This window comes from Pongo pygmaeus, chromosome 2 (genome assembly GCF_028885625.2).
Source record: "Pongo pygmaeus isolate AG05252 chromosome 2, NHGRI_mPonPyg2-v2.0_pri, whole genome shotgun sequence".
Lineage (NCBI taxonomy): Eukaryota > Metazoa > Chordata > Mammalia > Primates > Hominidae > Pongo > Pongo pygmaeus.
Window position 1 is genome coordinate 63,271,576 of NC_085930.1, and position 17,830 is coordinate 63,289,405.

The window sequence follows — 17,830 nt, forward strand, 5'->3', positions numbered from 1 at the left end:
ATGCCCACCTCTTTCTACACAGACACAGCAACAATCTGATCTCTCCTTCCTTTCCCCACACTTCCCCCCCTTCTTTTCAACAAAACCGCCATCGTCCTCATGGCCCGCTCCCGATGGTCGCTGTCTCTTTGGAGCTGTTGGGTACACCTCCCAGACAGGGCGGCTGGGCAGAGACGCTCCTCACCTCCCAGATGGGGCGGCCGGGCAGAGGCGCTTCTCACTTCCCAGACGTTGGGCAACCGGGTAGAGGCGCTCCTTATCTCTCAGATGGGGCGGCCGGGCAGAGGCGCTCCTCACTTCCTAGACGGGGCAGCCGGGCAGAGGCGCTCCTCACTTCCCAGACGGGGTGGCAGCCGGGCAGAGGCGCTCCTCACATCCCAGACGGGGTGGCCGGGCAGAGGCGCTCCTCACTTCATCCCAGACGGGGTGGCGGCCAGGCAGAGGCGCTCCTCACCTCCCAGACGGGGTGGCGGCCGGGCAGAGGCGCTCCTTACTTCCCAGACGGGGTGGCAGCTGGGCAGAGGCGCTCCTCACATCCCAGATGGGGCGGCCGGGCAGAGGCGCTCCTCACTTCCCAGACGGGGTGGCCGGGCAGAGGCTCTCCTCACTTCCCAGACGGGGTGGCCGGGCAGAGGCGCTCCTCACTTCCCAGACGGGGTGGCAGCCGGGCAGAGGCGCTCCTCTCCTCCCAGACGGGGCGACCGGGCAGAGGCGCTCCTCACTTCCCAGATGGGGCAGCCGGGCAGAGGCGCTCCTCACTTTCTCCCAGACGGGGTGGCGGCCAGGCAGAGGCGATGCTCACCTCCCAGACGGGGCGGCCGGGCAGAGGTGCTCCTCACTTCCTCCCAGACGGGATGGCGGCGGGGCAGAGGCTGTAATCTTAGCACTTTGGGAGGCCAAGGCAGGTGGCTGGTAGGTAGAGGTTGTAGCGAGCCCAGATCACGCCACTGCACTCCAGCCTGAGCAACATTGAGCATTGAGTGAGCGAGACTCCGTCTGCAATCCCAGCACCTCGGGAGGCCGAGGCAGGCAGATCACTCCAGGCCAGGAGCTGGAGACCAGCCTGGTCAACAGGGCGAAACCCCGTCTCCACCAAAAATACAAAAACCATTCAGGCGTGGCGGCGCCGTGTGCAATCCCAGGCACTCAGCAGGCCGAGGCAGGAGAATCATAGGAGCCCGAGGCAGGGAGGTTGCAGCGAGCCGAGATCACGGCAGCACAGTCCAGCTTTGGCAACAGAGGGAGACCGAAAAAAGAAGGAGAGGGAGACCCAAGAAAGGGGAGAGGTGGAGGGGGAGGGGGAGGGGAGGGGGAGGGGAGGGGGAGGGGGAGGGAGAGGATTCCACTTTAAATTTTAAAAACCTTTGGTATTATTTTCAGTGGGATCTTTTCTTATTCTGTCTTCTAACTCAATATTGTTGGTAGATGGCTGTTTCTGCATTTTCTTTTGTAATCTGTCAGTTTACTGAGTCCTTTAGTATAGGTTTGCAGTAGTTTCTTTTGAGTTTGCTTGGTAGACTTTTTTTTTTTTTGATATGGAGTCTCACTCTGTCACCCAGGCTGGAGCACAGTGGCATGATCTTGGCTCACTGCAACCTCCACCTTCCGGGTTCAAGCGATTCTCGTGCCTCAGCCCCCCGAGTAGCTGGGATTACAGGCGCCCAACACCATGCCTAATTTTTGTATTTTTGGTAGAGACGGGGTTTCATCATGAAGGCCAGGCCAGTCTCGAACTCCTGACCTCAGGCTATTTGCCCGCCTCAGCCTCCCAAAGTGCTGGGATTACAGGCGTAAGTCCTACACTTGTCATTTTTAAGGGCCGCATAATCTCCTGGAGTATGGCTATTCCTCATGTTCTAGGCCATTTATCCTTCTCCACATTCCATGGGGCCTCCCCACTTCCTCTGGAAAGTGCCCCTAACCCCAGCACCTTTGATTCAGGGAACTAGCCTCCAGGGGGAGGGCAGGGCTGTTGTCACCATCGCCCGAACCTAGGCATTTGCTGCCTCTCCTGCCTGCCTCCTGGCCCTGGCACCCAGCCCTGCAGGCGGATTCCTTTTTTCTTCTTTCAGTCATTCTACAACTGTTTAACTCGCACATGCCAGTCACTAAGTGCTGGGGTACAGTAGTGAATGAGACTGAGTCTTTGTCCTTGTGGAGCAGAGAAGATGGACCAGAAACGGGACAAATAAGTAAGAATTCACTGGGGGAAGAAGTGCTGTTTGGAGGACAGGGCAAGGGGATGAATGATAGAAGTTGATGGGGTAGTCAGGGAGGGCCTTCTAGAGGAGGTGACATTTGTGTGGGGCCTAACCAAGGGAAGACCTGGAAGAAAAGTGGTCCAGGTAGAGGGAACCGCAGGAGCAAAGACCCTGGGGCAAGAGTGCGCCTGGTGTGTTTGAAGAACGGAGGCCAGTGTGGTTGCCATGCTGTGAGAAAGCTGGAGAGTGAAATGGGGTAAGGGCAGAGAGCTCAGCCGAGGTGCCAGGCCGATGGAAGGAATTTGGGTTTCTTCTGAGCATTATGGGAAACCTTTGCTGTGCTTTAAGCTGGGGGGGCTGACGTGGGACCTGATTTCTCATTCCTGAGACCTTGCACCTGCTGTCCCCTCTGACTCTGTCGTCTTTAGGCTGAAGGGACCCTCCACTTCCTCATCTGTAAAATGGAATAAAAATGGTACCTTTCTGCTGGAGAGGTGGTGAGAGTTAAATGAGCCAGTGTGACAGTCAGTGCCTGGTATGCAGTGGGTGCTTGGTTGAGCTAGCTGTGTATATTCCTCCTGAAGGAAGCTGGGGGGCTGAGGTTTACTCGCTGTGCAGAGTTCACTGGAGCTGCTCTCTGGTCTCCTTTAAGCCTAGCCTGCCTCCTTGCAGCTCACACCTGTTTCCTCTGACAGTCACCCTAGGACAAGGTGGCTCTGCCCAGCTGTAGTCCCTTTCCCCTCCAGCTGCCTCGGTCCCAGAAGTGGGGGCCTAATGGGCCTGTGTCTGCTCTGAACTGCCCTTTACGTGTAAAATGGGCCAATTCTACCTCCCAGAACTATATGGAGGCTGTGTGGGCCCCATGGGGGCTCACTAACATCAGGTTCAACTATATTAAATCAAACACCTTTAAAAATAATATTTTATGCTGAAATCTCCATAATATGGCCGGGCGTGGTGGCTCACGCCTGTAATCCCAGCACTTTGGGAGGCCGAGGCAGGCGCATCATGAGGTCAGGAGTTCAAGATCTGCCTGGTCAATATGGTGAAACCCCATCTCTACTAAAAATACAAAAATTAGCTGGGCATGGTGGCGGGTGAGTGTAGTCCCAGCTACTCGGGAGACAGACAGGAGAATCGTTTGAACCCGGGAGGCGAAGGTTGCAGTGAGCTGAGATCGTGCCATTGCACTCCAGCCTTGGCAACAGAGCGAGACTCCACTCCAGCCTCAGCAACAGAGCGAGACTCCATCTCAAAAAACCACAACAAAAAACAACTCCATAATATTTGTTTGGGGGTGTGTGAGTGCCTTGCCTCAGTCCTGGCCCTGCAGGCATCCTGGAAAGAGGTGGCAGGTGGCCCCTTGGGGAAAATCAACAGCAGTTGCATTGGATTCTGCACTTAATTTAATGAAAAGACCCTGTAGGGAGGCACAGGCAGCGAGGCAGTGAGGCAGGGTCTATGGGCTGTGGGCAGGAGTGATTCCAGGGGAGATGTATGGGTGCTTCATAAAAGATTCAGATCTAGGCTCAGTGCTCTGGGATCCTTCTCTGCAGTCTGAGAGGCAGGTGTTTTAGGGCTCCCAACAGCTCTATTTTCTGTGTGAGCCTGGGCAAGTCATGGCCCCTCTCTGGGCCCTGCAGCACCACTGGGCATTCTGGAGCCCCTCCTCCGCCCATAGTCCGCGGTCCCAGCCTGCTGCCCACCTCCCACTGGACACGTGTTTTACAAGGATTTCCACACGGCGAAATCCTCTTCCTTGTAGCCAGCACCCCTTCCCCGCAAGTTGTTTTTCCATGTTACAGAGGAGAAAACTGAGGCTCCAAGAGGTCCACTGATATGCGCAGAGTCACGCAGCAAGCCTGAGGCAGCGATGGGGGTCGTGTGGCCCCTTCACAGAGTCAGGAGCCTCCACAGTGGGCTTGAAGGACACCCAGGACTTGGATGAATGGTGACTTGATTCTCCTCCACACAGCCCCACGTGGAGTCTGTTCTGTTGTGTTTTATTTTCCCTTTCAATAGAGAAGGGCCAAGAGAGTTATGGGACCGGCCTGGACCCCACAGCAACTGGTGTCAGAGCAAGAATGCAGTCACCTCCTGGTCCAGCCTTTCTCTTCGGCTTGTCACAGAAGTCCCTGGGCCTCTGTGACTTGAGCTGAACTACTCCCCTCACCTACTGTGTGACCCTGTGCAAGTGACCTGACCTCTCTGAGCCACAGTGTCTTTGTCTATAAAATGCGGATGGCAATATGCCCACCTTTCAGGGTTGCTGGGAAGATCAGATATTGGCAAGTGGCCTAGGATAGCAACTGGCATCCATTTCCTCTTGGAAAAATTCTAATTCTAGGGCTGCTCAAACTATGGAGGAAATCTGACTAGAAAGGAGACCCTCCTTTTCACAAGTTTTGGGCTTTGCTGGTGTGGCCCCTCCCAAGGTGGAGGAGGAGGGAAGGAACTTGGCGTACACTGGTGGTTGCAGATGGCAGACAGCTAATTTATTTACCTCTTCCTAATAAATATGCATGACACATAAATAAAATATCTCACTTGTACCACTCCACCCGGATCCCGGCAGGCAGTGACAGTCAGCAGCATAGCTTAGAAGCAGGCCTCTGTGAGCATGTGGAGTCTGGCAAGGGGGTTAATGAGCTGATTATTCTTCCTTTAACCTAATTTCTTGCCACACATCCAGCAGTGCTCAGAATTCCCAGTTAGGAGGTGCTGGGCTTTCCCTCTCGGCCTCCCGGCCTCCCGGCCTCCCAGCCTCCCAGCCTCCCGGCCTCCCAGCCTCCCGGCCTGCCAGCTGAGCTCTGGTCAAGGAAGGCCTCAGTAGCTTTTGCTCCCCTTGGAGTTGGGCAAGACTGGACTGGACTTCCCTGGAAGGTAGTGGGCCCCCATCAAGGTTGCTGTCAAAAGGGTTCCTGTTCTGGCTGGGGGTTGGACTAGGAGGCTTTCAGGACATCTCTCAAGACATCTCGTGTGATGGTTTGACCACTGAGGTGGGCCTAGGTTTGTAAACTTGCCCTGCATCCGGTTCATGCACTGGCCTCATCACAGGGCTCCCAGACCCCAAAATCCCCCCAACTACAGTCATTCTCTCCTGCTGCTCTTAGCCAACTCATCCACGAGCCAGGAAATCCAGTCATAAGACGGGTAAGAATTCATGGAACTGCCACCCCCAGAGCTGAAAGAAAGCTAAAGAGGGTAGGGGAGCAATGACAACCTATGGAGTGAGAAACACCTGGGTTCCACTCCTGCTCAGCCACTTGCTCTGAGTCTCAGTGTCTTTATCTGGGAAATGAATACATAGGTCACTGTCTACCTAACAGGGTTGTTGTTAAGACTTGTTCACTCATTCACTCAACACATGTTTACTGAGCAGCTACTATGTGCCAGGCACTGCCTTAGGCCCTCAGGACCAGCGGTGAACATGACAGAGACTAAGACCTTGCCCTAATGGATCTTAAATTCTAATGGGCAAGCCAGCCAAGCACATGTCAACAAATAGATGTGCATGCTAATTAGGTCATGGAGTGAAAATAAATGAAGCAGAATCAGGGGATAGAGAGGGAGGGAGACTCCCTCCTAGCTGAGATGCTCGGGGAAGACTTCCTGAATGATGAGAAGGAGCCAGCCCTGCAAGGAACTGCATGCACAAATACAAACGTCCTGAGGCGCAAACAAGCTTGGCATGTTCAGGGAAGACAAGGGTGGCTGCAGCACAATAAGGTGAAGCGGCTCTGGACACGAAGCAGATATCTGTTGGCCCTCCCTTCCTTTCTTCTCCAGACCTCCTGCTTTAATCCTTTCTGTAATCTAGGAATGAGGGTCAAAGATTCCTAAAACATCCAAGCTAGAAAGACATGGTGATTCGTGCAAAGACCCCCTTTAGATCCATCCAGATGTCCCTAAATCTTGTGGGTGGCCTCCGGTCTCACCCTGTGCCTACCTTGCAGCTGTATTTTACACCTATAGAAGAAGACAGACAACTCAATAGAAAACTGGGCTAGTGACTTGAGCAGTGATCCAAGCGGCCAATAAATGCTTGAAAAGGTGCTGAACAGCTTCTCACGTGAGGAAAATGGAAATTAAAACCACAGTGGGATACCTGCCAGGAGGGCTGACATTAGAAACTTTGACAATACCAAGTGTTTGCACATTAGCGTGGAAGTGGAGCTGTGAGACTCTTATACCCTGCAGTGGGAGTATAACTGGCTTTCCTGAGGAGTCCCTGAGATACGAGGAGCAACACGTCACGCTCCCTGACCGGTATCTCTCTCTCGTCTCCCCTACCGTGTCTCTCTGGTAGCCCTGCTGCTGGATTCCTTTTCCCACTACTTCTCCCCTCTCTCAAGTGTTTCCTCTGTTGCCCCACTCCTCAGCTCTGCTTCCAAGCTTGCAAACACCAACATCCAAAACAGAGGCCAGGCCAAACTCTATCAGCTGAGCCACGACCACCTGTTCCTTTTCATGCCTTTCCAAGAAGGCAGTAGCAGGCAGGCAGTGTTAGGTTATAAGTGGTAGAAACCCAACCCCAACTCGCCCAAGTAAGAAAGAGACCTTCAATGCTCATATTGGTGTCAGGAAGGGCTGCATCCAGGGGCTCAAGGGACAACATCAGAGCTTGGTCTTCCCATCCTTCACTTCTCTCTTTCTCTGGGCTGTTGGCTTTGCTTTGGGCAGGCTCTGCAGACTTATATCATTCTACCTTCCAGTGGACAAAGAACATGCAGTTGGCTCCAGCAAAAGTCCTGGGGCTGTCTCCCATTGGACAGTGTGGGGTCACGTGCTTGTCCCTCAGCCAGTCACTGTGGCCTGGAGAAAGGACTGCTCTGATTGGATAAACCTGGCTTATGCCCATCTTGGAAGCAGTGTCAGCCCTGTGAACCACATGGACAAGGGTCAGGGAGGGAGACCCCCTCTGCAGTCAGTCTCTCATGCTGCTCTCACCCAACTCATCCATAAGCCAGGAAATCACATGGACAGGGGGTGGGGGAGAGGGTCTCCCCAGAGCAAAATCAGAGTGCTGTTACCAAAAGGAGGTCTGAATGCTGAATGGGCAGAAACAGCTGATGTCCACTGTGGGAGCCTCAGTTCATTTGGATGAAGAGGGTAGGGCTCCAAGAGTATATTAGTCAGAGTTCTCCACAGAAAGAGAACCAATAGATCCATCCATCCATCTGAACATCTATCTATCCACCCATCCACCCATCCGCCCATCCATCTATCTATCATCTATCTATCCATCCATCTATCATGTCTATCCAGAGAGACAGAGAGAGAGAGGTTGATTTAAAGGAATTGGCTCATGCAATTGTGGAGCTGGTAGTCAGTAATCTGTAGGGCAGCCCAGGCAGGCTCAAGCAGGGTCTCTATGTTGCAGCCTTGAAGACAATTCCTTCCTCTTCAGAGAATCTCAATCTTTGCTCTTAATTTCACTACTGATTGCATCAGGCCCACCCACATTGTGGAGGGTAAAATGCTTTACTCAAAAGTCTGTTGATTTAAATGTAATCACATCTAAAAAATACCTTCACAGCCACATCCAGACTATGTTTGACCAAAGAACTGGGCAGTAAAGCCTGGTCAAGTTGTGGGTTTTTGGGTTTTTTGTTTGTTTTTTTTGTTTTTGAGACAGGGTCTCATTTTGTGGCCCAGGCTGGAGTGCATGAAGTACAGTGGTGCGATCTCAGCTCACTGCAGCCTCAAACTCCTGGGCTCAAGTGATCCTCCTGCCTCAGTCTCTTAAGTTGGAACCTCAGGCATGGGCCACCACACCGGCTAATTTTTTTTTTTTTTTTTTTTTTTGTAGAGACAAGGTCTCACTATGTTGCCCAGGCTGGTCTGGAACTCCTGAGTTCAAGTTATCCTCCCACCTCGGCTTCCTAAAGTGCTGGGATTACAGGGGTGCACCATCGAGTCCAGCCCAGCCTGGCCAAGTTGATGCATAAAAGAACCATTACAGGGAAGCAAAGGTGTTTATCTAACACCATGAGGCAATTTAAAGATGTGTGGTCACCTTCCCACCTGAGCCTGGGAGAAACCACTCAGGGAAGGGCAGGAGAGGCCATGGGGCCTTAGCAGAGGGAGAGGGAGGAGAACCTTCTGGGGCCACCAGGAATTGGCACAATGTGGTCTCCATGGACCACTTGTAAATGAGTGTTGGCTTAGCACCTGCTCTGGGTGCTGGGGTATGGAGGTGACCAGACCCAGCCCCTGCCCCACAGGGACCAACATGAAGTCCTGTGTTGGACACAGTAGTTCTCTGAGTGCCCTGGCATGCGGTGACTTAGCCATCAGCCTCTGTGCTGAAAGGAGAGGCTGCCATACACTGCCACGAAAGCCACAGAGGGGACCTGTTACCCGTGTGATGGACAGCCTCACCCCATCACCCCACCCCATATGGCACCGAGTACAGCCCAAAGGCCAGTCCAGGAACGGCATGGGAGGATGTGGGGTTCTGGCTGCTTCCGCTGCTGCAGAGCTGTGAGCCCCGGGGAGGCTGCTCCTCTCGGCCCTGGTCTCATGGTCAATGGGATACTGGAGAAATCAACATTTGATAAGGGTTGATGGCACATCTTGTGTTCAGCCCAGAGCCAAGCTGAGAGGAATATTCCAGAAACAGAGGCTTGGGGAGGAAGGCCACTTTTCCCCAGGCAGGTGGCAGAGCGGGTTGTGAAGGCGGGAGACTGAACGCCAGCCTGGGTGGGCCTGACTCCAGGGCTGTGCCATTCTCACCTTGGTGGGAGACTCTCAGTAGAACTGGCGTTGTTGGGCTGTGGTTGCTGTTTTCAGTACCAACCATAGAAGTTACCACAATGCCTCCCACCTGTGAAGGGCTTTCCTGCCTGACAAACTTCCTACATGCCATCATGTCATGTAGGACATGATGGCATGTCCTCCCATCCGATCACACACGAGCCCTGGAAAATTTGCAGGAAGGTTGTCTCAGGGATATTTTAAAAAAATAACTTTGTTGAAGTCTAATGTATATACAATAAAACACACTCATTTTTAGTGTACGGTTTAGTACGTTTTGACAAGTGTATACATTTTTGTGTAGCCACCAACCCAATCAAGGTACAATTAGAACATTCCCACCAGACCCAGGCCACCACTGATCTTCCTGTTGGTATATGTTCAATTTGTCTTTAAGGGTTTCATATAAACCGAATCACAGCGTGGATATCTTTTGTCTCCGGCCTCTTTGGCTCAGCCTGTTTTGAGACCCACCCATGTAGTCGCACGTGTCAGTGCCTTGTTCTTCCAGGGAGTGGATGTACCTCAGAGCATTCATCCATCCACTTGTTGGTGGGCATTTGTGTGGGTTCTAGTTTGGGGTGCTGTGGATAAAACCGCCCTAAACACTGATATGCAAGTGTCATGTGAATATGTGTTTCCTTTCTCTTGGCTAAATACCTAGGAGTGGGATTGCTGGGTTGCATGCTAAGTGTGTGTTTAGCTTTTTATAAGAAACTCTTAGGTCCACTTTATTGGAGAGGAAATTGAGGGCCAGAGAGAGAGAAAACAAACAAACAAAAAAGCTGGCCTGGGTCACCACGTGTGAAAATAATCCAGCTCAGACCACAGCTCTTCTACCTCGCTGCTGACTCACCTGACAAATAAGGGAGACAAAACCCATTCCTTCATAAATTTTTTTTTTTTTTTTTTTTTCTGAGATGGAGCCTTGCTCTGTTGCCCAGGCTGGAATGCAGTGGCACGATCTCAGCTCACTGCAACCTTTGCCTCCCAGGCTCAAGTGATTCTCCTGTTTCAGCTTCCTGGGTAGCTGGGATTACAGGTGCCTGCCACCACGCCTGGCTAATTTTTGTATTTTTAGTAGAGACGGGATTTCACCATGTTGGCCAGGCTGGTCTTGAGCTCCTGACCTCAAGTGATCCTTCCGCCTTGGCCTCCCAACATGCTAGGATTACAGACATGAGCCATGGTGCCCAGCCCCTTCATAAATTCTTATTAGCATCCACATATTCACCACTTCCCTTAGTCCTCATGACAACCCTATGAGATAAATCATGATATTATCCCTATTTCCCAGATGAAGAACTGAGGCTCAGAGAGGTGACAAGACTTGCCCAAAGTCACTAGCTGGTGGTGGTGTAGCTAAGGCTCAGACCCAGGTCTCTGTGCTCTTGGTCTTTGCAGTGCAGCAACTGCAAAGATTCAGGAAACACAAGACAAGCTCCCCTTGCCCTCGTCGATGACAGTGCTCATCGATCACCACAGTTCTTCCCAAAGGCTCAGCCTCAGAGGCTTTTTTAACATGGAGCTCCACACAGAGGAGATGGCAGGAAGAGAAGGGCAACGAGAGTCTGCCTCTGCTCAATCTCAGAGTCTAGGTCTGTCCTGCAAAGGAGGACCCCTCACCAGCCTGAAGGCTGAGCCAGGGAGACCTTAAGCTCCCATCCTCCTCACCCCACAGGCCCTGGGCGAGGATGAGGCCACTGTTCTGTTGCAAGTGAAGCCAGAGCTGAGAGCATTTGCACCATCCTTAGCCAGCCCATTGAGGTGGGGACCATGATTACATCAGGGCAGAGGGACACTATTTAAGCATCCAACGTGTGTCAGTGCCCTGCTAGATACTTCACAAGTGGGACCCCCAGCCTCACATGCACCTAGGGTGCATATGAGCAACTTGGCTTAGGCCAAGGGATGAGTTGGTTTTACTTGGGCCTGGGGTGTTGTTGTCCGTTGGTCAGTATCTTCCCAGAGGCCATGTCTGCTGGGACACCATCTGGGTGACCTTTTATCTTATTTTGATAAAGCTGTCCTGAGCAATTGAATGAGCAACCTTGAGCTGAGTCCAGAAGGAAAGGATCTTCCAGGTTAAGCAACTTCCTGGAAGTGGGAGTGTCCAGCTTTTGATTGGAGAGGAAGCAGGGCAATGGGGCACACTAGGATGGACACTGTCATTTGACTCCACTGAGTGGCCAGGAGCCAAACCATCACCGTATGTGTCTCTCTCTGCTTTGTCTCTGTGTCTTCCTGTCTCTGCCTCTCTATCAGCCTCTGTCTCTTTCTGGATCTCTTTCTCTTGGTTGTCTGTCTTCTTTTCTTTTTCTAACTCACAAACATTTTTCTATTTCTGATTGGTTTCCTAAGAAAGAAACATGCACCATTTGTCTCTTATCCAATTCATCATGAACATGACTAGTAGAAATAATCAACACAAAATAAAACTGGCATCAACTAAAACTGTGCACAGTAAAAATAATTATTGATCTAAAAATTGACAGACGAATCCAATCTCCATGCCAACATTAAATTCTGCAAAAATTTGACGGGAGAGAATTGGAGCTGAAGGAAATAATGTGCAAAAAAGGAACTCCACAGTGGTAGAAGTTGTCTACAACTGGTATAGGAGCTACGAGCAAAGAAATGTGTTGATGAATCAAATCCTCATTACAAACTTTAATTAGGAAAGACTTCATGAAACCTATCTCAACAAAGCAAGACTGAAAGTAGAAAAACTTGAAAGTGGCCTAACTGTGCTTTTTAGAGGATGAATCAATGGTTCAAGTGGTTAATGGGGTTCATGCAGGGCAGGGCTTCCTTACAGTCATCAAAGTCGGTAAAATTCATACATTGGTATTTGAGATGTCCTTGCTGTCTAGCAGTGGGGTCAAAATGGAACCTACGGCCTGAAGAGAAGATGGTGCCCGCGAGGTGCTCGGCAAATGTTGCACCAGTGAGGCCATGTTTGTTGACTGGCCGGTGTTGCCCGACAGTCAGGCTGTACGTGGCAGGAGAGCACATGTAAAATGCGTATCTGATATCATTACTTCCTCTCTATGGTCAGTGGCTCCCCACTGCTGTGAGGATCAAGTTCAAAGTCTTCCCATGGCACTCTGGCCCAGCGTGGCCCAGCACCAGGCCTCTCTCACCCTCGCCTCTCCCTGCCCTCCTTGCTCACTGGCCTTTCAATTATTGGGGAAAAACAAGCCAAATGTGAGGCCGCGTAATGAAGTGGGTTCCAATCCAGCCTCAGCTGCTGATGAGCTGCGTGACCTTGTGCAGGTTACTTAACCTCTCTGCGGCCCAGTTCTCCATCTGTAGAATGGGACTCACAGCACCCGCGTCGCAGTGCCGTCCTGAGGATGGACAGAGTGAATGCAGGAAAGCTTTGAGAGCCACGCCCGTTGCATGGAAGGCTCAGCCTGTGCTCACTGTCAGCCCACCCCACGTCCTGCCCAGGCTCTTCTATCTGCCTGGGGTCCCACGGATCTCCAGACCTTGCCCCCAGCCTCCTGGAGCTGCTGCCTGCTACACCCTCTGACCACACCCCGGATCCACTCACTGCCTTTTATAACACAACAGTCCTGAGCCCTACGGGGCGGGGGGACCTCCCATTTCCAGCACTGGCCATGGCTGCCTGCACTTAGCAGGTGATTAATAAATCACCACCTTAGGTGGTGATGGGGTGGGGTCAAGACTCACCTTCCCAAGCCTGTCCTGGCTGATAAGGGGGCACAGCCTCCATGCAGCTGCCATCTTCTATGAATTCTCACACAGAGGATGGGCCTAAAGCTCCCCTTTTCTCCTGCCCGCCTGCCAGCCGGCCCCTCAGCTCTGGGGAGACAGGGCAGGCCTCAGAAGATGCCCCCTAAGATGCCAGCTGCCTCCCTGATGACAGCCCCTCAAGTTGCTTCCTATCCACCCTTTTGTTAAAGGGCCTGACCTTTAGGGTGGGTTCTCTAGGTTGCCAGCTTCGGCTATGGGATTCCAGTGACTGGCAACGAACTCCCACCCTCCCGTCCAGAGTCCCTCTATAAGCCCAGCATGTGCCTATTAAAGTGAATATCCCACAGGACAATTCTGTAGAAGACTGGCATCAACTGAGGGTGGGCTGTGGGCCGGCTGCTATACTGGGGTCTTGCTGGGCCCCCACCTCAGTTACCACACACCACTCAAAACCAGCAATGGGTAGACAGGTGGGATCCACCCATTTGAGGCTGGCTTCTGGATTCCTCACCCCACGTGTGCTCAGCAGACGTCTTAGACCCCAGTGTGGCCCCAGAACCTTGTGAATTGGAGTCACCTGGGGGTGATGCGGGCATATTCAGAATGCTCATCCCAGGCCTGAGCCCAAACATAAGGAATCAGCATTGTGGGCAGTGGCACAGATGCATCTTTTTTCTCCTCTTTTACTTAAAATGATAAAATGTACGTGTGAGTTTAACATAGAGGTGCAGCGTAGAGAGTAATGAAAAGTAAACACCCTTATAACCACCCTGGTTGAGAAACAGAGCATTGCCATCCCCTTAGAAGATCCCCCCACCCTGCCACATGGGCTCATCTCCAATCACATCCCCCTCCTGCTCCCCCAGAGGTACCCACCCTCCTGACCTTTTTTGAAAATCATTCCCTGGCTGTTCTTTATGGTGTTATCACCTTATGTGTATCGCTGCACAGGGAAGTCTGTTTTCACCTGTTCTTGAATTTCCTACAAGGGAATAATACAGTGTATATTCTTCACTGTCCAGCCCTTTTCATTCAGCATGATGTTTTTGATATTCGTCCGTTTTGTTGTATGTTACACATTCTTTTTCATTGTTATGTAAACTTCCATTGCGGGAAGCGGGAGTTGGTGGCCAAGATGAGCTTCCATGCAGCGGCAGCACTGATGAAAGGCTGCCCGGTTAGGGATGGCACCTTGCGCCAGGCACAGCGTCGAAGCTTCACTCCAGCCAGCTTTCTGGCAGAGGACACGAATTTGCCTGATGAGCTGGACACATCCTTCTTTGCCCAGGAAGGTATCCTCCATGAAGAGCTGTCCATATACCCGGACGAAGTTTTTGAGTCCCCATCAGAGGCAGCACTCAAGGACTGGGAGAAGGCACCAGAGCAGGAGTACCTCACTGGAGGGGCCCTGGACCGCAGTGAGCTTGAGCGCAGCCACCCGATGCTGCCTTTGGAGCGAGGCTGGCGGAAGCAGAAGGAAGACACCGTAGCCTCGCAGCCCAAGGTGCGGCTGCGACAGGAGATGGTGAGCACCGCGGGGCCGCCGCGGAACCAGCGCATCGCGATGCCTGTGCGCAAGCTCTTCGCCCGGGAGAAGCGGTTGTATGGGCTGAGCATGGTAGGACCGCTCACCAACCACACCTACCACAAGCACATCGACAGCTTCGTCAAGCGACAGATTGAGGACATGGACAGCCACAGGCCCTTCTTCACCTACTGGCTCACCTTCGTGCACTCGCTCGTCACCATTCTAGCCTTGTGCATCTATGGCATCATGCCCGTGGGCTTCTCACAGCATGAAACGGTGGACTCGGTGCTGTGGAACCACTGGGTCTACGAGAACGTCAAGTACGTGCAGCAGGAGAACTTCTGGATCGGGCCCAGCTCGGAGGCCCTCATCCACCTGGACGCCAAGTTTTCGCCCTGCGTATGCCAGGATCCGCAGGTGCACAGCTTCATTCGCGCAGGGCGCTAGCGGGAGAAGCACTCGGCCTGCTGCATGCATAGCAACAGGTTGGGCTGCCTGCAGACCTCGGAGGAGGAGTGCTCGTTCATGCTGGCAATGTGGGTGAAGTGGCCCATCCATTCCAGCGCCCCAGAGCTTGCCAGCCACAAGAGTCAGTTTGGCTCTGTCTGCCACCAGGATCCCAGGGTATGTGATGAGCCCTCCTGGGAAGACCCCCATGAGTGGCCAGAAGACATCACCAAGTGGCCGATCTGCACCAAAAAAACAGTCTGGGAACAATACCAACCTTCCCCACAAGGACTGTGTCATCACAGGACGGCCCTGCTGCATTGGCACCAAGGGCAAGTGTGAGATCACCTCCCGGGAGCACTGTGACTTCATGAGGGGCTATTTCCATGAGGAGGCCACGCTCTGCTCTCAGGTGCACTGCATGGATGATGTATGTGGGCTCCCGCCTTTCCTCAACCCTGAGGTGCCTGACCATTTCTACTGCCTGTGGCTGTCCCTCTTCCTGCACACCAGGATCCTGCACTGCCTGGTGTCCATCTGCTTCCAGATGACCGTCCTGCGGGACCTGGAGAAGCTGGCAGGGTGGCACCGCATAGCCATCATCTACCTGCTGAGTGGTGTCACTGGCAACCGGGCCAGTGTCATCTTCCTGCTGTACCGAGCAGAGGTGGTTCCGTCTGGCTCTCAGTTTGGCATCCTGGCCTGCCTCTTCGTGGAGCTCTTCCAGAGCTGGCAGATCCTGGAGCGGCCCTGGCATGCCTTCTTCAAGCTGCTGGCTGTGGTGCTCTTCCTCTTCACCTTTGGGCTGCTGCCCTGGATCGACAGCTTTGCCCACATTTCGGGGTTCATCAGTGGCCTCTTCCTCTCCTTCACCTTCTAGCCCTACATGAGCTTCGGCAAGTTCAATCTGTACCAGAAATGCTGCCAGATCATCATCTTTCAGATGGTCTTTCTGGGCCTCCTGGCTGGCCTGGTGGTCCTCTTCTCCTTCTATCCTGTCTGCTGTGAGTGGTGTGAGTTCCTCACCTGCATCCCCTTCACTGACAAGTTCTGCGAGAAGTACGAACTGGACGCTCAGCTCCACCAAGCTGGCTGCTGGCTCCAGGGACCATGCGCTCCAGCAGGCCAGAGCCAGACATGACAACCCTGAGCCTCACAGGCTTACAGAAGTCACCTGCTCCATGTGGGGACTGGCCTGTTTCCTGAAGACAGAACTCTTGTGCCTTGTTCACTTCTGTTGAACCCCTCACACTGCTGGGCATTTATTATACTACTTCCTGTGATAATCTTCTACCTTGTCTCTTGACGACCACCTCATGTGGCCAATAAATGGACTGGGAGTATTTTAGAAAAAAAAAAGTTCCATTGCGTGAATTCTCTTCTACTGTGGTTGGACTTTCAGTTTGTTTCCATTTTTGACTCTTATGGAAAATGCTGCTGTGAATACTCTGGTGCCTAAACATGTCTCTGGTACCTAAATGCATACATTTCTGTTGAGTATATACCATCAGGGGGAATCACCAGCCCATAGGATGTGCATATTTTTAACAGCTTTATTGAGATATGTTTTAGAATATACATATCTTGAAATGTTAATGGATACTGTCAAACACCTTTCCAAAGTAGCTGTACCACTTTACATCACCACCAGCAGTGTCTGAGAGTTCCAGTTGCTCCACATCCTCAGCAATGCTTGGTACTGTCAGACTCCTTACTTTTGTTTTGCCATGAATTTATATTTCTATCAAACTTCCCAGGGGATTCTCAACTCTTGCTGTGTATCAACACCACCTGGTGAGCTTTAAAAATACAGACCCTGGGACCCTGCCCAGGTAATTCTGAGTCAGAGTCCCCTGAATCAGGGTTGGGGCACAGATGTGTGCAGATTGAACAAGCTGTACTCCCTCATGTTCCCTACAGTGAGCTTCTGTTCCTCCAGCTCCCCTGCCAGGTGACGGTTCAGCTTCTTCTTTATCCCTGGTTCTCGATGACCACTTTACTTAACCTCAGGCTGTCATTCTTCAGGCCTGAGGCCCTTCTCTGGCGGGAGCATTGGTTTCTGTCCAACTGCTGAGATCTTGTCTGTGCCCCAGTGTCTTGGGAGGTGTGGTGTGGGTAGGGATCTGAGGTGGGGGGGTGGGAGGCATTGGAGGGCAGCTTCATCCAGTGCAGACACTGGCTCTGAGGGTCCCCTGGTTTCCACTGCGACCTTCATAGACTGTGCCTCAGTGACAGCCGTGCCTGGAGGGAGGGGAGATCTGATGGGCACTACTTGAGAGTAATGGGTGACACCAGGGTTGCAAACAGAGATGCCTCTGAGGCCAGGCAATGTGAGTGAGGAAGGTGGGCCTGGAATAAAGCACACACATGCCCAGGCACACACAGACACACACCTGCACGTACAGACACTCTCCTAGACACATTCTTTCACCCACACAGAAAAGCAGAACATCCAAACCAGCCATTCTCAACAGGGGGTGGTTTTTTTTCCCCAGGGGACATTTGGCAATCTCTGGAGACATTTTGGGTCATCACAAGTGGGGAGAGGGTGTGTGCCACTGGTATCCAGTGGTAGGGGACAGGGATGCTGCCAACACCCTACAGTGCACAGGACAGCTTCCCGCCACCAAAAAGAATTTTCTGGTCCAAAATGTCAATACTGCCTGAGGTTGAGAAACCCTGACCTAAAAAAAGTTACATCTGTTTCAGCTCACATAAAAGTTTCCTTCATTTCAAAAGCAGAACTTTTACCTTATAGCTTTATTTTAGGTTGAATTGCACATCAGGTCGAGCGCCAGCTTCTCACCACTGGGTAGCTCCGGTAAAAGCAGTGCCTCTTGGGCTATCTGGGGAAGGCCAGGATTTTCTTTTTACTTTCTATCCACTGGAGACTGATACATTTGAGAAAAATTCACTAACAATGAGTTATTGAAAAATGAAATTAAAAACAAAAACATGAAAAATATAAGCCACTGATCAGGCACTTGGATATTGTGGCTATGTGTGAAATTGCTGTAATAGTTTCTAACCATTGGTTCTCAAATGTTTGTTTCCAAACGAAACAATCACTGTCCAGCAACAAATAGTTCAAAGACAGGACGGGACCTGCAGCTGCACTTTGCATAGCTCTGCTTTTAATCTGACTGAGGCTCTGATGGCCTCAGCACCCCTGGTC

The 17,830-nt window shown here is 52.0% G+C and overlaps 2 protein-coding genes across 2 annotated transcripts in view; both read left to right on the forward strand.

Moving 5' to 3' along the window:
* The window catches only part of GRIP2 (glutamate receptor interacting protein 2), a 116,699-nt gene that overhangs the window by 16,740 nt on the left and 82,129 nt on the right, over positions 1-17,830 (forward strand). The window lies entirely within an intron of this gene.
* LOC129034145 (inactive rhomboid protein 1-like) lies at positions 13,750-15,796 on the forward strand. Its single transcript, XM_054483729.1, is given in 2 exon segments — positions 13,750-14,913; positions 14,915-15,796. Coding segments are annotated over 2 exon segments (2,046 nt in total).